This window comes from Cervus elaphus, chromosome 8 (assembly GCF_910594005.1).
Source record: "Cervus elaphus chromosome 8, mCerEla1.1, whole genome shotgun sequence".
Classification (NCBI taxonomy): Eukaryota; Metazoa; Chordata; class Mammalia; order Artiodactyla; family Cervidae; genus Cervus; species Cervus elaphus.
The window spans coordinates 9,203,435-9,231,227 of record NC_057822.1 but is presented as its reverse complement, the minus strand read 5'-3'; the positions used below and the strand labels follow the sequence as shown (position 1 = coordinate 9,231,227).

General features: G+C 49.6%; 2 protein-coding genes across 6 annotated transcripts in view; one reads left to right on the top strand and one right to left on the bottom strand.

The window, feature by feature from the left end:
- Window positions 1-14,158, top strand: part of CRYBG2 (crystallin beta-gamma domain containing 2) — a 30,406-nt gene extending 16,248 nt beyond the window's left edge. For 4 of the 5 annotated variants that reach the window (XM_043909344.1, XM_043909343.1, XM_043909342.1 and 1 more), the window contains 15 exons: window positions 2,487-2,626; window positions 3,411-3,537; window positions 3,774-3,809; window positions 4,161-4,297; window positions 4,455-4,581; window positions 4,814-4,953; window positions 5,055-5,181; window positions 5,441-5,473; window positions 5,600-5,712; window positions 8,969-9,098; window positions 10,375-10,514; window positions 10,899-11,022; window positions 12,482-12,640; window positions 13,720-13,879; window positions 13,976-14,158. In XM_043909344.1, the coding sequence (XP_043765279.1) occupies window positions 2,487-2,626; window positions 3,411-3,537; window positions 3,774-3,809; window positions 4,161-4,297; window positions 4,455-4,581; window positions 4,814-4,953; window positions 5,055-5,181; window positions 5,441-5,473; window positions 5,600-5,712; window positions 8,969-9,098; window positions 10,375-10,514; window positions 10,899-11,022; window positions 12,482-12,640; window positions 13,720-13,879; window positions 13,976-14,064 (1,782 nt within the window). In that variant the 3' untranslated portion in view covers window positions 14,065-14,158. Of the gene's footprint in view, window positions 1-2,486; window positions 2,627-3,410; window positions 3,538-3,773; window positions 3,810-4,160; window positions 4,298-4,454; window positions 4,582-4,813; window positions 4,954-5,054; window positions 5,182-5,440; window positions 5,474-5,599; window positions 5,713-8,968; window positions 9,099-10,374; window positions 10,515-10,898; window positions 11,023-12,481; window positions 12,641-13,719; window positions 13,880-13,975 lie in introns of those variants that run through there. The other variant, XR_006342322.1, reaches the window with a different exon arrangement.
- An 11,353-nt stretch (window positions 14,159-25,511) lies between these two features.
- Window positions 25,512-27,196, bottom strand: LOC122698388 (tropomyosin alpha-3 chain-like). The gene has a single exon (XM_043909340.1). It carries the CDS (start codon window positions 27,136-27,138, stop codon window positions 26,662-26,664), a length of 477 nt encoding a protein of 158 aa, XP_043765275.1. The 5' UTR covers window positions 27,139-27,196; the 3' UTR covers window positions 25,512-26,661.
- Between the last annotated feature and the right edge of the window lie 597 nt (window positions 27,197-27,793).

Here is a 27,793-nt window from a genome sequence, read left to right as displayed (position 1 = left end):
CTTTGTGCCCTCAGGCAGCCCTCTTAACCTCACTGAGCCTGACTTTCCTAGTCTGTGAATGCCATAATACTTGGGAAGACCAAATGAGAAGGGGTAGGACAGGACCTTAGCATATGTCTTGCACTCAGTAGATGTTCCATAAACATTAAAAAAAAAAAATTATTTACTCACTCGGCTATGTTGGTGCAGCATCTGGGATCTAGTTCTCTGACCAAGGATCAAACCCAGGCCCTCTGTATTGGGAGCTCAGCATCTTAGCCACTGGACGACCAGAGAAGTCCCTGTTTCATAAAACATTCGATGAAGGAGTGAGTGAATGAAAAATGATCCTGATGAGGAAGACACACCCAGAAATGCAGAAAGGGCCTGTAGCTTCCTGAGATGCAGTGCAGCTGGGGGCCAGTTTAGTAAGGGGTAGAGATTGATATAGAGTTGGAATTGTATACAAAGAAGGGTCAAATTCAGATCTCCGGAAGCGGTTGTCCATCCTGCCTGTCCCTCCACCAGGCTGAAAACGAGGCTCCCAGAGGCAGGGCAAAGGGCATGGTACTTGGCAGGCTCCTGCTGAGAACTTTGGTCTTAGGTCCCAAAGGGCCAGTGAGGGACCAGCGAGGGCTTTGGTCTCAGGCTTGTCTGGTTGACATTGCAGAGAACATCCCAGTTGTTTCTGGCTTCTGGGGAGAAGCTCCTGGCAGTCCCAGCTGAACAGACTTGGGGAAGCATGTGTGGGTGGGGGTAGTCTTTGAAGGGCAATGGGTGGTTTTGTTTTTTCTTTTGACTATGCCACACGGCATATGGGATCTTAGTTTCCTGACCAGGGGTTATACCCATGCTCCCCTGCATTGGCGGTGGAGTCTTAACCACTGGTTGTCGTTGTTTAGTCGCTAAGTCATGTCTGACTCTTTGTAACCCCATGGACTGCAGCATGCCAGGCTTCCCTGTCTTTCACTGTCTCTCATAGTTTGCTCAAACTCATGTCCATTGAGTAGATGATGCCATCCAACCATCTCATCCTCTGTCGTCCCCTTCTCCTCCCACCCTCAACTTTTCCCAGCATCAGGGTCTTTTCCAGTGAGTTGGCTCTTCACATCAGGTGGCCAAAGTGCTGGAGCTTCAGCTTTAGCATCAGTCCTTCAAATGAATATTCAGGGTTGATTTCATTTAGGATTGACTGGTTTGATCTCCTTGCTGTCCAAGGGACTCTCAAGAGTCTTCTCCAGCACCACAATTCAAAAGCATTAATTCTTTGGCACTCAGTCTTCTTTATTATCCAATTCTCACATCCATACATGACTCCGGAAAAAGCCATAGCTTTGACCCTATGGACTTTTGTCAGGAAAGGGATGTCTCTGCTTTTTAATATGCTGTCTAGGTTTGTCATAGCTTTCCTTCCAAGGAGCAAATGTTTTTTAATTTCATAGCTATAGTCACCATTCGTAGTGATTTGGGAGCCCAAGAAAATAAAGTCTGTCACTACTTCCACTTTTTCCCCGTCTGTTTGCCATGAAGTAATGAGACTGGATGCTATGCTCTTAGTTTTTTGAATGTTGAGTTTTAAGCCAGCTTTTTCACTCTCTTTCACCCTCATCAAGAGGCTCTTTAGTTCCTCTTCACTTTCTGCCATTAGAGTGGTATCATCTGAATATCTGAGGTTATTGATATTTCTCCCGGCAATCTTGATTCCAGTCTGTGATTCATCCAGCCCGGCATTTTGCATGATGTACTCTGCATTTAAGTTAAATAAGCAGGGTGACAGTATACAGCCTTGTCACACTCCTTTCCCAATTTTGAACCAGTCAGTTGTTCCCTGTCTGTTGCTTCTTGACCTGCATACAGATTTCTCAGGAGGCAGGTCAGGTGGTCTGGTTCCACCTCTTTAAGAATTTTCCAGAGTTTGTTGTGATCCACACAGTCAAAGGCTTTAGCATAGTCAATGAAGCAGAAGTAGATGCTTTCCTGGAATTTCCTTGCTTTCTCTATGACCAACGAATGTTGGCAATTTGATCTATTGTTCCTCTGCCTTTTCTAAATACAACTTGTACATCTGGAATTTCTTGGTTCACATATTGCTGAAGCCTAGTTTGAAGGATTTTGAGCATAATCTTGCTAGCATGTGAAAGTGAGTGCAATTGTACAGTAATTTGAACATTCTTTGGCACTGTCCTTCTTTGAGATTGGAATGAAAACTAACCTTTTTCAGTTCTGCGGCCACTTCTGAGTTTTCCAAATTTGCTGGCATATTGAGTGCAGCACTTTAACAGCATCATCTTTTAGGATTTGAAATAGCTCAGCTGGCATTCCATCACCTCCACTAGCTTTGTTTGTGATAATACTTCCTAAGGTCCACTTGACCTCACACTCCAGGAAGTCTAGCTCTAGCTGAGTGACCACACCATCGTGGTCATTGGGGCCATTACGACTCCCTCTTCCAGGGAGGTCCAAGGTGCTGTTTTACACTTAATTTTCCCACCCCTCTCCTTCTGCAGGACTACGTTACCCCAGAGATCAGTCTGTACTCTGAGGAGGGCCTCAAAGGGGAGCGAGTGACGCTGACTGAGGCCTTGGAGGACCCCCAGGGCCTGGAGAGGCCCCTGCAAGTGGCATCTGCCACTGTCTCTGCAGGACTGTGAGTCTGGGCTGTTCTGGAAGCCCGTCATTTAACACTCACTCTGCTGGGTGCTGGGGACACAGAGGTGACAGGACATGGTTCCTGCCTGCGAGAAGTGCTCAGCCTACTGGTGGGGCCAGGCAAGCAAGCAGACAGTAGCAATCTGGAGTTCCAGGATGGAGGAACACAGGGCTGCAGAAGCAAAGAGCAGCACCAAACCAGCCCAGGTCAGAGAAGCCTTTCTGGAGGAGGAGACTCCTCGGCTGGGACGAATTCGCTCCATGAGTGCAGGGACTTCATAGGTTTTGTTCACTGCTGTGTCCCTGATGCCTGAAGCAGGACCTGGCATGGGGTAGATGGCCCTAAATATCTGTTAATTGAATGAATGGGGGGAAAAAAAGAGTATACTAGCACCTGCAAAGGCCCAGAGGTGAGAGATCCAAGCTTTGAAAGTTCAGTCTGGTCAGAGAAAGCAGCACAACTGGGGAGATGGGAGGTCCAGGAGGAAGGCCTCTTTGTGAAGCTGGGCTGTATTTTGAAGCTAATGGGGAATTTTAAGCAGATATGGGTGCTAGAAAGAACTCTCAGCCTCTGTGTGCAATTAGAGAGGGTCAGGTCAGAAGAGAGGACATCAGTGGACTGGCTGCTGCAGGAGATGATGGGGGCCTGAAATGTTCTCCAGAGTTCCCTTGATCAGGGCCTCTCCCCCAAAACTCAATTCTTCCCTCTGCACCTTCCACCTCATCCACTAATCTGTGTTTCTGGGAGTCTAGGGTGCAGCTACTTCTCTGCCTTCCCCCAGGTGGCTTCTATACCCCAAACCCTTCTTTGAAGACACTCCCTGCATTTTGGAGCCTGGAGAGTACCCCACCACAGAGGCCTGGGGAGCATCAGACTCCAGCGTGGGCTCCCTGAAGCCCATGAGACTGGTAAGGAGTGGGTGGGCCCAGTAGCCTTGCCCTGCAGTCTGGTGGAAGAGGCAGGGCCTGGGAACTCCTACTGGGAATAGGATTCGAGGAGAGGGAGGATTTGATTCTAAGGGAAGGAGGGAGGACATGCGATTGGCCATTTTTAAGGGTCTCAGGAACAAGTAAAGCCAAGGTCACCAGGCCCAGTCTGTCTCTCCCCACCTCTGGGCTGGGGTCTCACTCTGTCTTCTCTGCAGGGCTGCCCAGGTGTGGAGAGACCAGGGGAGCCCAAGGTAAGCGCCTGGGCTTCAGGGTCATAGAGGGCCTTTGGGTGGGGGCTGTGTATGTGTGTGTATGTATCATGGCCTGGACTAGAACATGGAGAGGAGGGTGCTGGGGCCAGAGGCTGGGTCTGGGGGTGGGTGGCTGTGGTGGTGGTGATGGTGGAACCCAACTAACTCATTGGGAACTGGCTTTTGGTGTGGAAGGACCAGGTCATGGGTCAGAGAAGAGAAAGGAGTCAGGTGAGGGCATGGGGCTCAAGTGAGGGGCTGGGAGGGCATAGCTCTGGGCTGATGCTGGCGAGTCATCCTGGGATGGCTGGGTGGGTCTGGTCCAACCCCACACCGCCCCTTCCCCCACAGGCTGTGGTGTATGAGGCCCCAGGGTTTCAGGGCCGGAGCTGGGAAGTGAACCGAGACATCTACAACCTGCAGCAGCCAGAGGATAGCCAGAGCCCCAGCTTGGCCTCTGTGGGGTCCCTGCGAGTTCTTGGGGGCTGGTGAGGACTCAGGACCCTTCCTTCTACCTCATCCTCCCCACTGGCCTCTACCCTCCAGGGTGGGGAGTGACCTGGGCTGCCTGGGGGGTGGGGGCAGCTATTTCACAATCCCGAGGGCTTCCTGTGACTCCCTGTTTGTCTGTCTCCCCCTGCTCAGCTGGGTGGGCTACGAGAAGGAGGGTTTCCGGGGTCACCAGTATCTGCTGGAAGAGGGAGAATATGCTGATTGGTCACGTTGGGGAGGCTATAACGAGGTGTTGACCTCCCTGCGGGTCATCCGAACGGTAAGCAAGAGCAATTGGGACATTCAGCTGGTACCCTCTGTTGAGAGAATTTGTGCCTCCTCTCCTTGTTCTCCAGAGTAGTGGAAGTCTCCTGCTGCCCTTCCCCAACCCACCCTGGTCACCTCACATCAAAGTCCTTTAGTGGGATGCGTCCTAGGGGTCTGGGCACTCCCAGGGGTTTCCGTCCGTCCGTCCGTGAGCCGGGAGCAATCTGACTGTCCCCCGGGCCCAGGACTTCGGGGACCCGGCCGTGGTGCTGTTTGAGGCCATGGACTTCGAGGGGCCCGGCGTGGAGGTGAGCGAGGCGCTGCCGGACGTGGAGCTGGCGGGACATGGCCCCAGAACGCAGGCCATCCACGTGCTCAGCGGCGTGTGAGTGACTGGGGGGGTTCCGGGGAGCTGGGCGGGCCGGGGGCGGCTCCAGCAGAGGCATCGGCTCCGCCCCGCTGACCCGCACCCTGCTCTTCCTGCAGATGGGTGGCGTATCAGGAGGTGGGCTTCTCCGGGGAGCAGTACGTGCTGGAGAAGGGCGTGTACCGCAACTGCGACGACTGGGGCTCGGGCAGCAGCGCCCTCGGCTCGCTGCAGCCGGTCCTGCAGGTGCGTGGCGGCCGCAGGAGCCGGGCCTCTTGATGGGGCGGGGTCTGGAGTCTGGGCGGTGCCCACTTCAGTGGAGGCGGGACTAGAAGGAGCAAGCCTGGAGTTCCTGGGGGCGGGGTCTCCTGGAAGGGGGCGGAATCAACACAGACCCCAGACTAAGCGCGAACTGCGAAAAGGATCAGGAATATTGACACCAGAGGCGTGGAGGCGAGGGGCTAGTACTCGCCTTGAATCTCAAAACTTTGGTCCCTTCCTTCAGGTCGGGGAGCACAATCTGCATTTTATCTCAAAGGTAAGGAGGTGGTGGGGGGTCTCTGTCTCCTCTCCCTCATTTTAAATCTCTCCCTCTCTTCCCTATTCTCTTTCCCCCGTTCCATCACCCTCCTTCTCTCTGATCTCTTCCCGTCTCTGCTGCCAGATTCAGCTTTTCTCTGGCCCCGACTTCCTGGGCGACCACGTCTCTTTTGAAGATGACCAAAGCTCTCTGCCCACCTCCTTCCAGCCCCAGTCTTGCCGAGTCCATGGCGGCAGGTGAGGACGTGGGAATGGGGAGACGTGGGCCTGTGGGCGCCTGCCCTGAAGCGCTTAGTTCAGCTTGGAAATCGAGGCTGTAGTTAGGTCTTTGTTTCAAATGACTTCCTTCCTTTGGCTTCCTTGGGATTAGCTCTTCTGCCCCAATCATTCAGTCTTAAAAGAAACAAAGCAAAATAAAGTTTTAATAGCAAATGTAAACATTGTAGACAGCAGAGTATAAAGAACTTCAGTTTTGTTTCATTCACCCCTCTGCCTTTTTTTTTTTTTTAGTGGAATATTTTAAATCCCCAACCCAACGTAAAATTTCACAGGTAAATCATTCAATGTATATCTCTAACAAGAAAGGACCCTTCCACACACAGCCTCAAGTTATTATCACATATAATAAAATGAACAGTAATTTATTATTACCTAATACCCAGTCCATGTTCAAATTCCTCCCATTATCTCAAAAAATGCCTTTATGAAATCCGTTTGTTTTTCTTAGATCCAGACAGGGTCCACACATCACATTTAGTCCATTTGATCTCTAATGTATAGCAGTCCCCTCCCCTTCTTTTTGTCTGATACCATTTATTTAAGAAATTATTTAAGAAACCCAATAATTTGCCCTTTAAGTTTCTATCTTCTGTATTTTAGATGATTGCTTCCTGGTGGTGTTTTAAACTTGTTCCTCTGTGCCCCATATTTCCTGTAAACAGGTAGTTTACATCCAGAGACTTGATGAGATTCAGGGTGTTTTGTTCCTTTGGCAAGAATATTGTATATGTAGTACGTGTACTCCCCATTGCATCACATCAGAATGCACGTGTCTAGTTGTCCCTTTTTAAATGATATTAAGATCCCTACATTATAAGATTCCTCACTGACCTTTATCTCATGATATCTAGTATCCATTGATGATAATGGCCTAGACTCATTATTTCTTTAGAGGTTACAAAATGATGATTTTCTAAGTTTTGTTATTCCTTCTACATATACTAGCTGGAATACTTCTATAAAGAAGAACTTTCCCTTTTCCAGTATTTATTTACCTGAAATAGTTTCTACAAAAAAGGCAGTTTGCTCCTTTCCCAAGAGTCCGTGTTTGCCCCTTTCTCTTTATCAATTTTCAGAATAATTTTTGAATCAGTGCCCTAGCAACCTCCAAAGCTGACCGATGAAGATTTTTTTTTTAAGTATTGTTAGGGACTCGTGGGTTTTTATGTATATGAAAGGCTTCAGTCCTCTGGAGTCACTGTTCCTTTGTGTATTCAAATTACTTCACCTTTGGCAAATGGAAGCCCCTCCAGATTGCTTCCTGGGCACTTTTAAAAAACTTATATGTTTATTTTTTACTGCGTCTTTGTTGGGCCACCAGGGCTTCTCTCTAATTGTGGCAGGTGGGCTGCCCCAAAGCATGAGGGATTTTAGTTCCTGCACCAGGGCTTAAACCCGAATCTCCTGCATTGGAACGTAGATTCTTAATCACTGAACCATCAGGGAAGTCCCTTTCCTGGGTACTTTTGATATGACCCCAATAGTTGTTTTTTTTGTTTGTTTTTTTTAATAACTTCCTGTTTTTCTGGTACAATAAGATGTTCCTGGATCATTTTGTATATATTTTTTGCCTCTAACCTGGAGTCACTTCCCAAAGAATCCTGGTTGCTTTTAATGGGTAATGCTCTTTGAAGACCAAAATTTGCATGCTACGTGTTTCAAAATTGTAATACTGATACTACTACTACTGATAATACTACTACTAACAGTAAAAACCAGTGAGCTGTTTGAGGCGTCTCTGTTCTTTTTGTCCTCAGTACATTCACCTACATCCCATTAGGTATGTTCAGTTCAAAATATTGTTTTTTACTTTTTTCTGTGCGGTTATGCCCCCAACCTGATATATAATTAGGTTCATTTACATTGTTTATTTTAATTTTTAGGTATACTTCTCATTTTTATTTAATCCTAGTATTTAGTTACTGAAAATATTTATTGTGTTCCTGTCTTAGCTTGAGCTAGTAACAAAATGCCATACACTGGGTGGTTTAACAACAGGAATTTGTTATCTCATAGATCTGGAGGCTGGGAAGTCCAAGATCAAGATGTTGGTTGATTTGGTTCCCTGGTGAGGGCTCTCTTCTTGGCTGGCAGATGGCTGCCTTCTTGCTGTATCCCCAGGGATCTCGTCCTCTGGTGGGATCTTAGTTTCCCAGTCAAGGATTGAACCCAGGCCCTTGGCAGTGAAAGCATGGAGTCCTAACCATTGGACTGCCAGGGAATTCCCCTCTTTCTCTTCTTATAAAGACACTAATCCCATGATAAGGGCTCCACCTTTATGACCTCATCTAAACCTAATTATCTCCCAAAGGCCATCACATTGGAGGTGAGGGCTTCAACCTATGAATTCCGGGGAGATACAAACATTCAGTTCATAAGAGTTCCAAAGTCAAGACTTAAAAAACAATAAGTTACAGCTTTGTTTATGCTACTTTTTCCTCTCCCACCCTCATTTTAAAAAATGTTTATTCATTCATTTGTTGTTTCTTTTTGAAGGTATAAGCAAATATACACCATATATAAATTTGCATAGACCTGTAGAAACCAAATATATTTTGTTTTCCCCCTTCTCCATTTTCTTTCACAATAGGAAGCATACTGCAACCTGATAAATATACTAAAGACTACTGAATTGTATACTTTAAAAAAGTGAATTTTATAGTATGTGAATTTTATCTCAATTTTTTAAACAGAAAGCATACTATCAACACTGTTACACACCTTGTTTTTTTAGACTGTTTGGAGGTTACTTTATATCCCTTTGATAGCTCTTCCTCATTCTTGTTGACTGCTGTGTTATAGTCCAGATTCGTGCTTTATGCAACCAATCCTCAACTGATGGACATTTGGCTGCTCCCACTCTGCCACTGCAAACAATGTGTAACCACTAGCCTTATGTATGTGTCATTTCATGAAGGGGGTCCTTGGAATAGATTCTGAGAAATAGGCTTGCTGAGTAATTGTGCATGGAGTTTGGCTGGGCTGCCAGATTTCTCCTGAAGGGCAGTGTGATTCCATTCAGTTCTTTCTTAAGTCTGACTTCCGTTTGTGCTGCCGCAGTGCCTGGTCATCCTTGGCCTCCCCTGGACCGGGGGAGCCCCATCAAGGTTGCATTCAGTCTGCTGTATCTCAGAGGGGCCGTGCAGGCCAAGGACAGGGTGGGCTCAAATACCTACTCACATCCCCCTATTCTTCCCCTTCCTTCCTTCCCCAGCTGGATCCTGTTTGATGAGAAGAACTTTGAGGGTGAGCAGTACATTCTGTCCGAGGGCGAGTTCCCCACTCTCACAGCCATGGGCTGCCTGGCCTCCACAGTCCTGGGCTCTCTCCGGAAGGTGCCCCTGGTGAGTGCCCCAGTTCCAGGCATCCCTGAGGCAGAGGTGAGCCTGCCTCTTCCCACTGCTGACTGAGCTGTCGGGCTTAAGTCCAGCCTTCCTCAGAACTACCCCAGGTCCTCTTGACCCCAGAGCTTCAAAGCCAGGTCAGCATACCAGGGATTTACTGAGTCCCTGCTGACATAGATCCTGGGGACCCCAAAATAAATCAGACACAGCCCTGCCTTCAAGGAACCCAGAAGGATTACAGCACAGAGTGGTGTGTCCTGAAACTGGGGTGAGACCAGGAGGGCCAGGAGGGGCTAGCGCTCGGGGTGGGCTGGGGGCAGGGGCGACCACTGAGGTGGTGGTTCTGGGCAGGGAGGTGTGAAACAGGAAGATGGCTCTGCTGCGTGGGCGGAAGTGGGTGGGCGGGGGAAGGCAGTGGGGCTGCTGCGACAGAGAACCAGGACAGATAATGATGTCCTAGACCAGGGACAAGCAGAGAGAAGTAACATGGGCCCTATTAAGGACCCGGAGTCTGCAGGACTTGGTGACGGACCGGGGACCAGTGGGAGCAGCACAAGCAGAACGGCTGGCCTTGACGTTACCGCGCTCCAGGCGGGGTTTAAAAGGCTTCTCATGCTCTAAGATGTTCCATCCTCACCACAACCCTATGAGCCACAGAAGTGTCATCTTCTCCCTTTTTCCCGTGTGAAAACTGGGGCACAGAGAGGTCATGCAGCTTGCTTCAGGTCACACAGCTGGTGATCGGCAGAGCCAGGTTCTCCCCAAGGCGGCCTGGCTCTGGAGTCCTTGCTCTTTACAACTCCACGCTGGGCTCTGAAGACACCTGGAGCTTGGCCGTAGGGCCTTGAGCAAGTGGTTTCCTCCTTCCAGCCTCAGTTTCCCTCTAAGTAGGGATAATCATGGCACCTACATCCAGGGCTGTTAAGTTCTGATGAGATCAAGAGAAGCTCTTAGCACAGAATCTGGCAAGTCGGTCAGCCTGAATACTCACGAACTGATGTTGTAATGACCAGGATTATTATTCTTACTCTTCTTAGAAGTGCCATTTACCGGGGAGATGGTATTAAGGCAGGGGGCGCCCGTCCAGCCCAGGTTGCATCTGATGATCTGGGGCACCCCCAGCTGGCAGTGTCCAGGAGTCAGGGGCCCTGTGGGGTGTAGCTCAGGAGGAAGAGAGCCTGAAATACTGACCTGGGAGTCACACGTCTGGAACTAGGAGGTGCTGAGGGCAGGGCTCTCGTGGGCTCACCCCTTCTCTGTGCCCCCCGGCCCACAGTACTTTTCCGAGCCGTCCATTTTCCTGTATGGACTGGAGTGCTTCGAGGGCAAGGAGATTGAGCTCAGCGGGGAGGTGCGGAGCCTGCAGGCCGAGGGCTTCAACAACCACGTGCTGTCTGTGCGGATCAAGGGGGGCGTGTGAGTGTGTCAAGGGGAAGTGGGGGGCTACTAGTGAGGGAGGGGGGGACCGGGGGTCTCTGGGTCTTCCTCCCACTTCTCTTCCACTCCCCTCCAAGCCAGGAGGGAGCGGGGAGGGAGCGCAGACTGAGAAGGCTCACTGGCCCTCAGGGCTTGGACCCCAGCCTGGGGGGGCCTCTCCAGGACCCTACTCTGCCCTGCAAACCTCAGGGCTCCTTTCCCGCCTCCCTCTCCACCCACTCCTGGGACCCGAACCCCAGGCAGAGGAGTCCCAGCTTGAGAGAAGGGGAGGTGGAGACCATTCTGACGGCCATGCCTCCTCTCCTTCTTGTCTGTCTGTCTGTCTGTCTTCCTCGCTGTGTCTCTGGCACTCACCGGGTCCAGCTGGGTGCTATGTGAGCACAGTGACTTCCGGGGCCGCCAGTGGCTGGTGGGCAGCTGTGAGATCACCAACTGGCTGACGTACAGCGGGACCCAGCGGGTGGGCTCCCTCTACCCCATCAAGCAGGTGGGTAGCATGTCAGCTTGAGTGCATCTGGGTCAGCTCCTCTGGTTGTGTGTCTGTCTGTCTGTTTGTGCACTTCCCATGTTTCCCAAACTCAGCATTTATGTACTTTGGTCATAATTTTTGTCCTACTGTCATTCCTCTTGAACCATTAACCCTTTAATATATACCTCTAAATCAACTCACTTTTTTCTTTTTTAACTTTATCCTTATCCTAAGGAATAATGTCCATTAGATCATGGGTTTGATGTGTGTGTGTGTGATTTTCCCTTAATGGACACTGTGATAAACACATTGCCATTACTTTTTTAATAATAAGGCTTATCCACATAAGCCTGAAAATTAGCTCATGTACCACCCATTAGCGAGCACGCCTCACTTTGCAACGCTGTGTCTGTACCTGTGTTTCTCTGTGTCTATGAGTGCATGTCTGGACCTGTGTCTCATTTATGTGCAATGAGGGCATGTATGTGGAGGCCTGGCCACAGGGTGTGTGCGTGCGTGTGTGTGTGTGCCCATCTGAGGGCATTTCTGTGCTCATGATGGCCTCTGTATGCACGTGCCCTCTGGCGGCCATCTGTGGCTACCCTGTACATCTGTGAGAGTGTTTGTGACTGCGTGTGGCTGGCCTTGTGACACTGTTGAAAACATGTGTCTTCGTGTGAGGATACCGGTACAGTCCCTCTTAGAACATCATTGCTAGGAGAAATCTTGGAGATTATCTCCAATCCTCACATTGTACAGATGGAGAAATAAAGGCCCAGAGAAGTAGACAAGGATTTGCTCTGCCATCTTCGCAAGTTGTTTACCTCCATGGCCCTCAATTTCCTCACTTATAAAATGGGGGTGGTATGTATGATAGAGCTGTTTTGAGAATTGAAGGTAATAATGATATGAAGCCCTCAGAACAGTGTTGAATGTCAACAGACATTGCCTGTGATGATTATTATTACTGTCACCACCACCTAAGACCCCTGGGTGATTTGTGGCCAAGCCAGCATCCGCCCTGCCGTGGTTCCTCTTTAGCATGTAATGTGAGCATGTCTCCTAATAAGTGCGTGTGCACATCTGTATTCCTCTATATGCCTCCAACTTTTAGCAAACCTGAGTGTCTGATGTGAAGTCAGCGGGGGGAGCAAGTAGTGAGTGCGCCTGCTGGTATGTACCCATGTGTCTGTGTCTGCCGTCCTGTGCAACCATGTGGATCTTGGGTGTATCTGCAAGTGTGTCTGTGTGCATCTCTACAGACATACAACTGTGTGGGCATGTGCTGTGAGTGTGCCCTCAGCATATGTGTGAGAAAGAAGGGGTGACTTAGAAACAGGGTCCAGGTCGGTTTGGGGCAGGAGGGAGAGCCTGGGAGCTCGGGTTACTGGAGCGTCCAGAGTTGAGGGCATTAGGGGCCCAAGTGGGAGCATCCCTGCCCAGAGAGCCCTGACTCTCGACTCCCCCCACTCACCAGCGCCGGGCTTATTTCCGCCTCTGGAATGCGGCACTGGGGGGATTCCTGACCGTGCCGGACCATGTGGAAGACATGAAGGCAGGCCGTGTCGTGGTCTCTGAGCCCCGAGCCGGAGGCAGCAACATCTGGTTCTATGAGGACGGGCTACTGAAGAACCAGGTACCGGTTTAGGGGCTGGGACAGGGACACCAGGGCCCCCAGGCCCTCACAAACCCACCTTCAGGAGTCCCGGCCTGTGCCCAGTCGGGAGCAGGAGCCAGTCTTGGGCCAGAGAGGCAGAGAGATACAGACAGCGGGACCCTGGAGAGGTGGAGAAGGCAGGCTGTGTACCCTTGGGCCGTTCAGGCTCTTCCCTGGGTCTCTGTCTCTAATCTGCAAAACAAAAGGGGCTGGACCAGAGGCTTCTAAGGGACCTCCCAGCTCTGATAACCTGTGGCAGATCTGGGTCCTATTATAAATGATAGATTCGGGAATTCTCTGGTGGTCCAGTGGTTAGGACTTGGGGCTTTTACTGCCAGGCACCCGGGCTTCAACCTGGTTGGGAAATCAAAATTCCAAAAGTCATGAGGCATGGCCAAAACAAAATGATAGATTCACTCCACAAATCTTTCCTGAGCACCTGCCATGTGCTCGGCCCTCCTGAGGCTTGCTTCCTAGGGGGGAGAGAAAGAAACGGCTTCAATAAGTCTTAGGTGTTGAAAAGTGCAATAGAGGAAAAATAAATTAAGAAAGGAAAATAAGGAATACCAGTATCTCTGACAAGGGGAACCTTTCCTGAGAAAGTGGCAGTGGAGGGGATACTGTGTAGATGTCTTCACATGAACATCATGATGGATTCATGTGAACATTGCATGCAATCCCTAGAGGGCGCTAGGGGGCAGGTCCATTTTATAGGTGAGGAAACCAGAGCACAGAGAAGTTTAGTAACTGGCTGAAAGTCACATAGCCAATAAGTATGTGGAAGTTTGCTGCTAAAGCCTGTGCTTCAAGAGGCAGTCATGAAAGCCTTCCTGGAGGAGTTAATATTTTCCCAGCTCTTTTATGGTTTCTCACATTGAACTAGAACCCTTTCAATAACCATCCCCCCAGGAAAACAGGGCTCAGAAAGATCAAGAAGTTTGCCCAGAGTCACAGTCCACGAGAGCCAGAAATTCAAAGCTGGGTGTATCAAAGGTGTCTTAGGTTTGGCAGAGTCCCTGGGGGATGGCCGGTGCCTGACGACTTCCTGGGGGCCTCAGGTGGCCCCCACCATGAGCCTGCAGGTGATTGGCCCCCCCAGCACAGGCTCCAAGGTGGTGCTGTGGGCTGAGAGCCGCCTGCCCCGCCAGACATGGAGCATCAGTGAGTCGGGCCACATCTGCAGCCAGATGTTTGAAGGTCGGATCCTAGACGTGAAGGGTAAGTTGGGCACGTGTGTGGGAGAAAGCCCCTGAGGGCAGTGGAGCGCCCAGCTCTTTCTGACCATCTCCCCATCTCTTACCCCATTCCCCGCAGGTGGCCGGGGCTACGACCGGGACCACGCAGTGCTGTGGGAGCTGGCCAAGGACAGGGCATCCCAAATCTGGACTGTCCATGTGCTTTGAAACCTCCCTGCCACCCCCCAGCCCTGGAGGCTCTCCCTGGGAGGACATGTTTTTATAGGGTTTTTTGTTGTAACATAAACTGTTTTATACTATGCTCCCAGGTATCCCTGACGCTGCACCTTGATATTTGGGGGTGGGAGTGAGGTTCACCTGCCTTCTCCCGTTCTGGCGTTCAGCTGCAAGGCCTCCCTCTGCCGCCAGAGGGAGCCCTGGGACCAGACTGACTGCCGAGCGGGTCTTGTCCCCACCCCCGCCCCGCCAAATGATAGATTCTCGGAGCATGGGCTTCGGGGGCACAAACATGATCCAAGCCTTGGGCCCTGCCCTCAGGCAACTCACAGTCCAGTGGAGGATTCCAACGGGTAGGGTGATACACTCGGGGACAGGCTAAGAACGGAAGTGGAGGCATGCACAGGGGAGGACGTGAAACCTTTGAGGCAGGCCTGGAACACTGCCGGGAGGAGGGAACCCTCACCTGCGATGTGGAGGATGAGAAGGAGTCAGCCGGGCTAGAGGACGGCAGAGGGATGCAGACAAATTCAGGGGTGGAAACCTGGAAGTCCAGTGTGATGGGGGCAGGGTGGGCCGGATGAGAGAGGCAAGTGGGAGCCACACCTCAAAGGGCCTTGCTCACCAGGGCTCCTATCAATTTCTCCCAACCCTGGTCTCAAGCCCTAAAGGTTTTATCTCAGTCAAATAAGCCGGGACAGGGGGTCTTGGTCCCTAACCCAGCTCAGAGAGGGCAGGACACAGTCATTTGATCTAGCAAACACTTGGCCTCTTGGCCGAGGTCCTCCCAGAAGAGACAGAGGTGGGGGCTTCTCCAGGGTCCCTTTCCCTCTCTGTTGATCCCAATTCCAAGAGGGGTACGGTGGTTAGAGCAGCTGCATGTCCTTCCTGCCTTCCTAACCATGGGTAGGAGGGAAAGAAACGAACAGCGGCCTCTTCACCTTTCTCAGCACCCCTGTGGTTGGCGACGTGACGACAGGAGGCTGGCTGTGAGGGAACCGCTAGAGGTTGGGCGGGCTGTTCTCTCTGGATCTGTTGTTCTGAATAAACTCAAGTAGTGGAGTGGGGGCCTCTCTGAGCCTCTGCAACTGTGGATGCCCAAGGCCTGGGTAGGGGCGGATGGGTCCTCTGGGACCTCCTTCCCTGAACTCCCAGGGACCAGGGACCAAATGCAACGAAAGAGAGGCTGACTACAGCAGGTTCTGGGCTGGGTCCTTTCAAGGGGATCCAAACGGGTAGGGCCCCAGTTTCCAGACTTTGGGGCAGGGAAGGTGGGGTGTGAGCTCCCTGGTGCCACCTCTCCTGCTGATGGGGACACAGGCAGCCCCTGGGGGCTGGCTCTTCAGATCCAGTGATGTCCAGTGACCACACGTAGCACCCCACTCCAAGTACACAACAGCTTTATTGAGCCTCAGCTGGATGGTGCTTCCTTCTCCATGTCAGAACCTCCCTGTGTCGGCCATGGGCCCCACCCCAAGCTCTGCCCATCAATTCCTACAACCTGCTCATCTCTAGCATCAGCGCCTGCCAAGGATTGGGGGTGCTTCTCCTGCTAGTGATGATGGCCGCTCTCTCGGGGGGCATGGGATGAGGGCTGGGGTGTGTCACCTCAGGTGAGGTGGAAGAGCTGGATGAGGGTATTTGTCAAGAAGAAAAGGATGCTGCCACCGGCCAGGCTGCCGAAGGCTGGGGAGCCACTTTGGGGTTTCTTGGAGGAGGTGGTGATGGTGGTGGTACGGTTTCCGAGGACTCCAGTTTGTATCTGCAAAAGAAGTGGGGCAAGCCCGGGGCCGGGTGAATCTCAGGTGTGCTGTTTAGAGACACAGTTCTCCCACCCCCAGACTGTAGCCCCTGGTTCCCTCTCCCAAGGGTCGTGACTTCTGCCCCAAGGTCCTGTGGGGAGGGCTGGCTGCTTTGGGCCACAATGCAGGCAGGGTCAGAGGCAGTCCCCTGTCTGTTCCCTGGGACCTTCCTTTCACGTCCACCAGGTCACCCGCACCTCCAGCATGCAGGAGATAGGGAAATCTGTGGCCCCAGACTTTGACCTTAATAGCCCAGACAGGGCCTTAGCCTCTCTGAACCTCAGTTTCCTCATCTAGTGAATGGGAAGAAGAGCCCATCATAGTCATGGGGGAGGTCACATGAGACCAGGCTGGAGAGAAGGCACCTGGCGAAGTATGGGTGGGTGGGGGTAGGGAGGGTGTGACTTTTTCCCCCAAAGAGATGGCCAGATGGTGATCAAGCTGTTCTCAAAGCCTGATTACGCTGCAACTAAAGCTGCCCTTGATGGAGATTAAGCTGTTTCTGATGGCAACCAAGTTGTCCTTAATGCTTGATCAGGCTGTTCTCGATGGAGAACTCAATGGCTCCCTTCTCTACTGACTAGCATGTGAGATGCTGCCAAAGCTGCCTCTTGGAGTAGCAGTTGATCTTGAGACTCTAGCTGTTTCTGGAATGGGAGAATTCTATCTTCTTAGCATTGCCAAACACTCAGGCTCCTCACCCAGGGCGGGGGTTCCCTGCCACCTCCATCAGGCTCCATTTGAACCTCTCCTGGTCCCCCTCCCAACAGGACCATTTCCCCAGGTTCCCTGTGGGTTGATGCCATCGTCACTCAGGGCTGTCTTCCTAAGCCTCTTCATCCCCTGTTATTCCACAACACCCCTTGGGGGCCTCAGTATGCTGGCACCCTGTCAGTGTGCCCCAGCCTCAAGTACCGGAGGCAGCAATGCTCAGGGGAAACCCTCCAACAGTCTGACCCCAACGAGAAGAACTGGAAGGCTGGGAGCCAAGCGTCCGGAGTCCTTGGTTCCCATGGGAGGAAGGCTGGGTGCCAAGAGCCTGCAGGCCGTCTCCCCACTGCCAGGCAGGTCTGAGGAGCCTGGGGCGGTGGTTCCAGGGACTCCAGGGGGCTGCTCTTACCTGAATCATAATCAGGAGGCTGATGGTGAAGAGGAGGAAGAGGAAGCCTTTCATCTTGGAAGGCTCTCCGCGGCTCTCTTGGTAGCAGCTTTTGGAGGTGAACTCAGGGCTGTCTGCAGGCCTCTTTGGGCTTGGCTGCTTTTGAAGGAGGGTAAAGCAGGGAGGCGGGGTGGAGGGAAAGGAAGGAGGGCCTCTGGGGTGGGGTGAGTACTGCTGCTGTCCTACAGACCTTGGGATTGAGGATGCCAGGCCCCAGCTCCACAACTCTGGCAGGTGATGGGTTCTGGAGTGGAACTGGGGCACATCCCAGGGGATGGGAGGTGGGCAAACCCAGAGGCAGCTGGGGGGCAGTAAAGAGGGCCCTGGGCTTGGAGCCCTGCAGAGTGGGGATTGAATCTTGGCTTAATCACCTATCAATTCTGGGACCCCGGGGCCAGAAACTGTACCTCTCTGAAAGAATTGCCAGAGAATTACAAAAATATAGTATCATTAAAAGGAGATTGGGGGGGGAAAATAAATAAATAAAAGGAGATTGGGGCAGGGGGTAGGTGCTGAAGGAGGAAAGGCTGGGATAAATTTAGGTTTCAAAGTAATGTTGTAGACCGTTCTAAGATTCAGAAGAAAGGATTGCGGAGCACGAAAAGTGGGATGTGTGGATTTCTGTGAAAATGAAGGTGAAATGTGACAGGAACCCAGAAACCTAGCTTCTAGGTAAGCCCATTTCCTCCGGGCCTCAGGTGAGAAGACTGAGTGGATTATTTCTGAAGTTTACTAAGACCTAGCATCTTGTGACTTGGATAAAGAAAACAGCAGATGGGTGTCTGTATTAGTCTCAGAGCGATGGGAAGAAGGCTAGTGGAGGCCAGAAGTTAACTAAACTTCAGGGGAAGGGATTTGGGGTGGGGGTGTCTGTGAAGTCCCAGCCAGGGGTGGGGGATAGGGTGAATCACAAAGATGCGTGAACCGTGCTCTATTCTTTAAACATCCTCTCACTTTATTATCTCAGTGGGACTCTGCAGCAGGTTCCCTAATTACCCCCATTTTCCAGATGAAGAAACTGAGGCTTGGATATTAAGTGACTTGCCCAAGGTAATAAAAGGAGGAGCCAGTTTCAGGTGGAATTGCATCAAGGTCTGTGTGAAGCCGCAGCCATGTATGTAACTTCTGGGCTGTCTTGGAAGTCACCGATTAAGTCTTGGTTCCCTGCCTGGCTCCCTCCTGGAGGAACCAAGGGTTGTTTCTGCAGCCCAGCTTCAGCCTCACTCACTCTCCCTTCCTTAGTCTATTCTGTGTCTTGTTTGCATGCCAGGTAGTAAAAGAAATCCCCCTCTCCCGCTTCCCTGCTCCAGTTTTGGGCCTCGTGTAGCTAACTTCAGAAAAACTTGAGTAAGCCTCAGAAACACTTGAGTGAGCTCTGAGGGCCTCCAGCCCTGGCTAAAAAGAAACAAAGGAAAAAAAAAACACACACACAACAAAAACCTGAAAGTCAGGCTGGTGAAAGCCAAGAAGTGAAAAGGAAGGGGCAGGAATCTTGAGGCTCCTGGGGAGGTGGGTAGGGAAGGAAGTGGGTGGAGCCCTCCACTGCCTGCCACAAAAAGTGAAAGTCGCTCAGCCGTGTCCGACTCCTTGTGACACAGTCCATGGAATTCTCCCGGCCAGAATACTGGAGTGGGTAGCCTTTCCCTTCTCCAGGGGATCTTCCTAACCCAGGGATCGAACCCAGGTCTCCCACATTGTAGGCAGATTCTTTACCAGCTGAGCCACAACTGAGGCCCCAAACTGGAGAATGCGGGCATCGATCCCGCTACCTCTCCCATGCTCAGCAAGAGCGATACAATTTGAGCTAATTCCCCACCTCAGTAGGTAAGCCTGCCTCACCTGCCACGGCCCACCCCCATCAGCTCCTTCACCTGAGGCAGCTCCTGACCCTTAACCTCACCATGTTGGCTGACTTTGGTGCACGTGGGTGGGTGAGAGTCCATGAGGCAGCAGATGCCAGAAGGGCCCAGGCCCCAGGAGACAAGAGGCCCATGTTGAAGCTCAAGATTGCCCTGCTGAAACTGGCTCCATCCCACTGGGCAGTCTTCTCCCCTCTTAAACCCTGGGTCTTTTCTCCATGCTGCGGATTCGTGTAACGATACTTAAATGCCAAGCTCATATCTGCAAAAACATTCTTACAAACCCCAGAAATTTCATTTCTAACATCCTGAGTCTCTGCTGTTGTTTGAGCTTGAGCTGCTAGTGGTTGGGAGATCTGGTGGGTGCTGGAAGGGTTTTTAGAGTTTGGAACTTGTGACTTGGAGGGATGTCTGGAGTCTGTTAGTACCTGAGAGAAGTGGGGCTTCAAACTTCCTCTCCTGCCCTCTGAGCAGCTTCATTCTGTCTTAACACCATCTGGATAAAGAGAACCCTGGTTGCAAAACTTAAAGAGCTTAGTTCAGTTCAGTTCAATTCAGTCGCTCAGTCTTGTCTGACTCTTTGCGACCCCATGAATCGCAGCAGGCCAGGTCTCCCTGTCCATCACCAACTCCCAGAAAAATATGGAACGCTTCACGAATTTATGTGTCATCCTTGCGCAGGGCTTAGAGAGACCCCCATTTTACAGATGGGAAAATTGAGGACCCAAGAAGGGTGGATTAATGCAGAGCTAAATAGAGAACCTAGTCTGTCTCTAGATTTTCCTGCCCGACCATACACCTTCTCCAAACCTGACTTGGGAAATCTCAATACATAGCCCCTACCTCCCCCAAGAATCAGGCCTAAACTCCTTAGTGTGACATTCAAAGCCCTTCCTTCCTCCCCAGCCTTCTGTTTTGGGTTCCATACTTTTCACACCCTAGCCCACAGCCACACCCACCTTGCACCTCTAGTTGCCCCAGGCTCTTTTACAACCCAAGTGTTTTCTCTTTAAGGGAAGCTGTTCTTCAGTTGTTTTATCTGATAATATTTGTTCTTCAAGACTTAGATCAAGGGACTTCCCTCATGGTCCAATGGCTAAGAATCCGCATTCCCAGCGCAAGGGGCTTGGGTTCAGTCCCTGGTCAGGGAACTAGATCCCACATGCCACAATTGAGAGTTTGCATGCTGCAACTAAAAACCCTGCAGTTCAGTTCAGTTCAGTCACTCAGTTGTGTCTGACTCTCTGCGGCCCCATGGACTGCAGCACGCCAGGCTTCCCTGTCCATCACCAGCTCCTGGAGTTTACTCAAACTCATATCCATCGAGTCGGTGATGCCATTCAACCATCTCATCCTCTGTCGTCCCCTTCTCCTCTCGCCTTCAGTCTTTCCCAGCATCAGGGTCTTTTCCAATGAGTCAGTTCTTTGCATCAGGTGGCCAAAGTATTGGAGCTTCAGCTTCAGCATCAGTCCTTCCAATGAATATTCAGGACTGATTTTCTTTAGGACCCTGCATACCTTAACAAAAATCCAGTATCACACGTGCCATGACTAAGACTTGGCAAGCCAATAAATATATAAGTAAATAAAAATAAATATTAAAAAAAGAAGACTTAGCTCAGAAGCCCCTTCCTCTGAGAAAATTTCCATTCCCCTGCTCCAAGAAACTCCTTCAAAGGGAGGGAGTTCCTCAGTATTCCAAGAGCTTCTGTTGGCCACTGCTCTAAAGATTGTGTCTGCTAAGAATATGGTTTAGTAGCTTGACCCAAGACCAGGTCCCTCTATGTCTTGTCACCTCTCTAACTCAGCACAAAACAGAATATGGCAGTTAGGTGTCAGGGACAGCTGAATAATAAGTGAGTAAAAGGTGATCACACCTTACCTCCAAGCCTTGTATGCCTGTATTCATACGGTCAATAAATGCTTATTATGGGGCAATAGCAGACTAAATATTTGGGGAGTTACCTATGAAGAAAAGAATTGAGGGGAATAAAGATGTGAGCCCTTCACTTGGGGCTGCTTTTCCTCTAAAAGTACTTGCTACTTCCAGAAGAAACAGCTGAGAAATTGAGCAGAGCTTTATACAGATTTATGGAGCTGGGGGAGAAAACTGTAGTTCAAGGCCTGCTAAGAAAGGAGGGCCCTGGTAAACTCCCCCACCCTCCACCAGGCTTTGGGTTGGGAGCATGAAAGGTTATACATGAGGAGTACAAGTGAATGAGAAACAACAGCCCAACCCCTCACAGAAATTGAAGACAACATGATCAAAAAAACAAAGAAAAAATAAGAGGAGCAATAAATCATAGAAATAATTACACAGAAAATCCAGATAATGGAATTATCAACCAAACTTTTAACTAATAATGCTTAGTATATTCAGATACATAGAAGACAAGACTAAGAACTATAGGTTATAGAAGAGAACCAAATGGAAATTCTAGAACTTAAAAATACAATGATAGAAATTAAGAACTCAGTGGATAGGTTTAACATCAGATTAGACACAAATGAGGAGAGGATTAGTGAAGTAGAAAACGATGATAAAATATTATAGCAAAATATAGTTGTTAAGTATCCGCTGTGTGCCAGGTACTGCACACACTGGGGCTACAGAAGTGGGGAAAAAAGGGGGTCCCTGATGTTACGGAACTGACATTTGAATGGGTGTGTGTGTGTGTGTGTGCTCAGTCCTGTCCAACTCCTTGTGACTCCATGAACTGTGCCCACCAGGCTCCTCTGTCCATGAAATTTCCCAGGCAAGACACTGGAGTGGGTTGCCATTTCCTTCTCCAGGGGATCTTCCCAACCCAGGAGTGAACCTGCGTCTTCTGCATTGGCAGGCAGACTCTACCACCCAGCCACCTGGGAAGCCCATTTGAATGGGAGAAAACATTAACCATGAAGGTAATTTAAGACTTCAGTGAATGCTATGAAAGAGTCAAAAGGGTAGTGAAAAAAAAGAGAAATGGGGGGAGGACATGTTGTAGGTTAGTGTTCAGGGAAGACCACTCACAGGGAATGTTTGTGCAGAACAAGAGGGACCTGGGGGGCTTCCCTGCTGGTCCAGTGTTAAGAATCTGCCTGCCAGTGCAGGGGACAAAGGTTCCATCCCTGGTCTGGGAAGATCCCACATGCCGTGGAGCAACTAAAGCCTCGCACCACAGCTCCTGAGTCTGCGTGCCTTAGAGCCCGTGCTCCACAAGAGAAGGCACTGCAGTGGGAAGCCCGCGCACTGCAGTGAAGAGTAGCCCCCACTCACCTCAACTAGAGAAAGCCCATGTGCAGGAAGGAAGACCCAGCGCAACCAAAAAAAGGAACCTGAGCGTGCAAAGCGCCTCAGATGACCCCCCACTGCAGTTTCTTAGTGCCCTTTAATGACTGCCCAGCCCAGGGCAGTCCCACAGTGGGCGACTGCACAATATATGTTTGAGCTCGGTGACAGAATGGAACATAGCACGGATGGGGGGGTGGGGAGGGGTTGCATCTCACATTACAGTTTGATCTGCCCTCCTGCTTTCACCCCCACAGAGAGAAGGCTGTGCATCCCAAGGGAAATCTTCATCCATTTGTCCATCCTTCCATTTCAGGCCATTTGTTGACACCTACTGTGAGTCAAATAAGATAGACGGGTAAGGATCCCTTCCCTTGAGAAGTTCATAGTCTGCAAGGGAGACACATACTGGGAGAAAAAAAAAATCACAAAATGGAATAAGGAATGTTATAATGGCCCCAGGGCTCTCAGAATGTAGAGTGTAACAATTCTACTTGTGGGGAGTGAGCGTATTCATGAATGAGGGGATGAATGAGGGGATATTTGAACTAGTTCTTCATTGAAGGATGGAGGGGAATTTCCCAGGGGGAAAAGGCAAAAGAGGATGTTCTCATTGGCAGGAGAGGCCTGAATGTAGAGAGCATGATAGTTTCTGAAACATTGAGAAGGGTGAAGGGCAGGACACATAATATGACATGAAAGCCCTAAATGTCAACAGGAGATAGGATGGGCTTGACCCAGGATGCCTGTGATATGGGTGGAGAAGAGGGGAAGGTGGGAGAGACAACCAGGTTTTCATTGTGAAGGAATGCTTGGCCTTACAGGACCTCTTTCTCCCTTAGTCTTTACCTCTCCCTCCTGAGCTGCTAGGAATTGATAAACTCTTCAGTGCCAAAGGGGCCATAACTGATAAGGGTTCTTCAGGAAATGACTTAGTTGCAAAGTGAACTCAGTCTTTCGTCAAGAATAGAGGCCTCCAGAACCCTCTGACCCCAGGGCTGGGGTCTACTTCCTCATCCCACAGGTGGGGAGCAGGCCCAGAAAGAACCTCTCTCCTCCCGTTCCAGGGCCTTTCCACAACTGTCAGAGGAATGAGCATCCACCCCAGGATGGAACTAAGAGGAGGCCAAGTGGCCCCCACCCCAGAAAATCCAGAGGAAATCCTGGCTGAGTTTGAAAGTTGGACAAATTTTCCTCCAATGTCCTTCCAACACTCAAATCTTTTGTGAACCTGGAGACCTTGGAAAGACTTCTAGAACCATCTAAGATGGGAGATAGAAAAATATAAGTCAGAAAATTAACTATTAGGTGAGCTTAGATTCTTGTTTCACTCTCATAACTTTGTTTTTGGAAAACAGCTTTCTAAAAACAGTAACACAGCAATGCTATGAGAAAGTGTACACATTTAATTTGCATAATAACCCTACAAAGTAGGTTTTATTAGAATCTCAATTCCAGATATGGAAACTGAGGCTCAGTGGAGTAACTGGAGCAGAGACAGCCAGCTAAGTAACAGAGCTGGGCTTCCCGGGTGACTCAGACAGGAAAGAATTTGCCTGCGATGCAGGAGACTCGGATTTGAGCCCTGGGTCGGAAAGATCCCCTGGAGAAGGAAATGGCTACCTACTCCAGTATTCTTGCCTGGAAAATCCCATGGACAAAGGATCCTGATGGGGTACTGTTCATGGGGTTGCAAAGTGTCAGACATGACTGAAGCAATTTTCACTTCACTTCACCTCAAGTGACATAGCCCAGCCCCATACTTATTAAATTATGCTGCCCATGTTTCCTCAATAAATGATGACTATGATTATTTTCCAAGTTTCTACGAAGAAAATGTATACTTCTACAATAAGGCTCTGATTTCTCTCTTTAATAAACTGCCTGCCAGGTTAGAGGGCTCCCACCTCCCTCACAGAAACTAGATATTTGCTGAGTGTCTGCCTACTGCAGAATCTCAGGCCAGGCTTCCAGCCCTGGGAAGGAGGGAGGTATGTTGTAAACCCTGATACTTGGATAAACGCCAGCTCACTCCCTAGTCTTGCGGAAGTGAGAGGCAGAGCACAACAGGGCCCAGGAGGCCAGCACCCCCTGCCTCCCATAGTGATGGTCCTCGCTTACCTTTGAGAGCAGAAGGAACACGAGCAAGATGACAGTATAAGGTTGCTAATCCTCTGACTACCAATCCCCCAAAACACTGGGCCCCAAACTTTCTCATTTCATACACCTTAAGCCTCAGAGAACCTCCTGAGAGCAGCTTCGTGGCAAGAGAGTTCTCCTACCTCCAACTTCCAATCACACTTTCCACCTGAATTCTTCCCTTAGCCATGAACTGGTACCATCTGTACCCTGACTTATCTTTGTCTGCCTGTTTTACTAAAGTGGGAGCTTCAAGAAACAGCACAGACTCTGGAGGCAGACAGTTCGGGTTTGAATCCACTTTTCTGCTTTCTACCTGCACAGTCTTGAGCAAGTCGCTTTGCTTCCCTGAGCTTCAGTTTTCTCATCTCTAAAGCTCATAATTTTGGCATCTCACACTTGGAAGATGCTCATTAATTGGTAGCTCCCTTCAGTATCCAATTGGTGTGTAAAGAATGCCTCAAGGAGCCTGCCCTCCCCCAAAAGCAGTAGGTTAGAGAGTCAAATGGAAAATATTAATAAGTGCAGTTGGAGACATGCAGATAAAGGGCTTTGGTAGTTGAGTCAAGTTATTAGGAAGTGGGTGCCGGAAATCATAAGACACCCAGATCATCAGAGCTGGATGACTGTGAGATAATGATAACAAAAGTCAAAAGCAGGAAATGTTTTGAAAACTTACTCTGTATGGGTATTGTGATAGGTATTCAGTATGTATTGTCTCATTTAATTCTCATGGCAACGCTATGAGGTGGGTTTGTGGTTGTTCAGTCACTAAGTCATATCTGATTCTTTGGGACCCCATGGACTGCAGCACACCAGGCTTTCCTGTCCTTCACTATCTCCTGGAGTTTGCTCAAACTCGTCCATTGAGTCGGCGATGCCATCCAACCATCTCATCCTCTGTTGCCCCCTTCTCCTCCTGCCCTCAATCTTTCCCAGCATCAGGGTCTTCTCCCACAAGTCTGCTCTTTGTATCAGGTGGCCAAACTACTGGAAATTCAGTGTGAGCTTTTCCAATGAATATTCAGAGTTGATTTCCTCTAGGAATGACTGGTTTGATATGATCCCCATTTTTTTTTTTTTTTTTGGAGGGACTGGTTCTTTATTTCAAAAAGACATTTATCAATTTTCAGTATCAAAACAGTTACACTATTGGTTTTTTTTTCTCCCAGTTGGTCTGCAAAGAGACCACACCAAAGGAGAGAACATTTTAAGCCAATTAAGCTGCAGGATGCACACCTAACAGACCTCACTGAAACCTCATCAAAAAAGGGGGATTGGGTAGGGAAAGAAACTTCAAAAGATCAGCACACTGCTAGCCCACAGACTGTAGAGAGCTCTCACAGGCAGAGGGGTGACCAGTGTGCCTCAACCCCAAAGAAGCAAAGTTCCAAAATAATATAAAATTTAAAAAGTTTTGTACATAAGCTTTTCAAGATTTCTCCAGCACTAACCGATACAAAGCACAATGAGATGGCACTTTTGGAGACAGCAGCTTCAGACCCAGAAAAGGGTGATGAGATGAATTTCATATGGCTAAATCAGTGGCAAAACATCATTTTCTTTCCTTTCAAGGAGGCAGGAGAGCAATTAAGTGGTCACTTCAACATAAAGGGCACGTGATCCATTCTGTGAGCAGTTGGGAACAGGGTAGAGCTGGGACAAGGATTTGGTCTCAGAGGTTTCACCATCTTAATTGTTTGGTCACTTGTGATGAAAAAAGAAAAACAAAAGTTGTCCAAAGATACCGTAAAGCTGAAAACCTGAACAGCACTTTTTTTTTTTTTTTTTGGCTAACTCCTCCTGGAATCATCTTTCTGGTTTGGCGGGTACTTTTTACAGAGCAATGAGGTTTCCCCAAATGGAGCCTTTCTCTGGGCTGCTAGGCTCTCAGTAAGGCAGGCCCAAACCTTTTCCCTTTCTCTCTGGAGAAGGCAATATGCATTAAGCTGAAACGTTACCTTCCAAAAGTGAGAAAGGGATTAGACTGCTGCTTCAGAACTATGGAATTATTTGGAATGTTTTTTACAAATGGTTGTTACATCAACAACAAAAAAGGTAATTACAAAATGTGTACATCACAACATGCTTTTAAAGACACTTTGCATTGTGCTCACATTCCCTTAAACGTTGTTCCCAAAGGTGCTCAGCCTCTAGCCCAACTGGAATCTCTGGGGAGAGGCAGAGACAGTTTGGCGAAAAGGACACAGGAGTAAGGGGGTGGGAGAGGTGGCGAAAGGAGAAAGCAGCCTTCCAGTTAAAGATCAGCCCTCAGTTTAAAGGTCAGCTTCGGGCAGGCTGGCCTCAGCGGAGTCGGGGTGAGAGGGAGGAGCAGCGGCAGGGCGGGACTGGGGTGTTCTACATCTCATTCAGGTCAAGCAGAGTCTGGTCCAGCATCCTTTGTGTACAGAGGTGCTCCTCTTTGGTGCATTTCAGTTTATCTTCCAAATCATCAATTGTCTTTTCCAGCTTGGCTACCGATCTCTCAGCAAACTCAGCACGTGTCTCTGCCTCCTTGAGTTTATCGGTAAGAATCTTTATCTCTTCCTCATATTTGTCTTCTTTTTGAGAGTACTTTTCTTCAGCAGCACTCAGACACTTCAGGTTCTGGTCCATCAGTCTGATTTGCTCATCCATCTCTCGGCAACGGGACTCTGCCAGCTCGGCCCGCTCCTCTGTGCGTTCCAAGTCTCCCTCAATAATCACCAACTTACGAGCCACCTCTTCATACTTCCTGTCTGCCTCTTCTGCAATGTGCTTAGCTTCTTTGAGTTGGATTTCCTGGAGTTCCATTTTTTCTTCATCTTTTAAGGCTCGGTTTTCAATAACCTTCATACCTCTCTCGCTCTCATCAGCAGCTTTCTCAGCTTCCTCCAGCTTTTGCAGGGCAGTGGTGATCCCCATTTTACAAAAGAAATTAAGGTAACTTGCTCAAGGACACACACACAGCCCGGGACTCCTGGGGCCAAAGACCATGCTCTTAACAAAACTATCTCTAGTTGTTCTAATCCAACACGTTTTTCATGTGAGGCTCGGGAGGGGGAAGAGTCTCACCCAAAGTCCCTCTCAGTATCTTACCCAAAGGCAGGAGTCTTACTCGAATTTTTACATAAAGGAAATAGAATTTCAGGCGCCAAGAAATTAGCAGAGAAATGCAGATTTAAGAAACATTTATTAAGTACTTGCATCATTTCAATTCATGCTCAAAAGAACTTCCCTTTAGTACTGTACTGATCAGATGGAAAAACAGAAGCTCAGCAAGATAAATGTAATTTCTCCCAAAATCAATTTAGTAAAACAGTGGCATGGTCAGGACTGCACATTCAGGTCCAGAGGTTTCCAGCAGCTTCGTGAGTCTAATCCCAGTTCTCCGCTTTCTGTGCCTTAGGGTGGTAGGAAAGGTAGGCAAGTTTCCCTAAACCCCGAGTCCGCTCAGAGCGGTGGATTCTGGGATTTGCAGTATTCCCCGATGAGTTTGGACTTCGTGGGC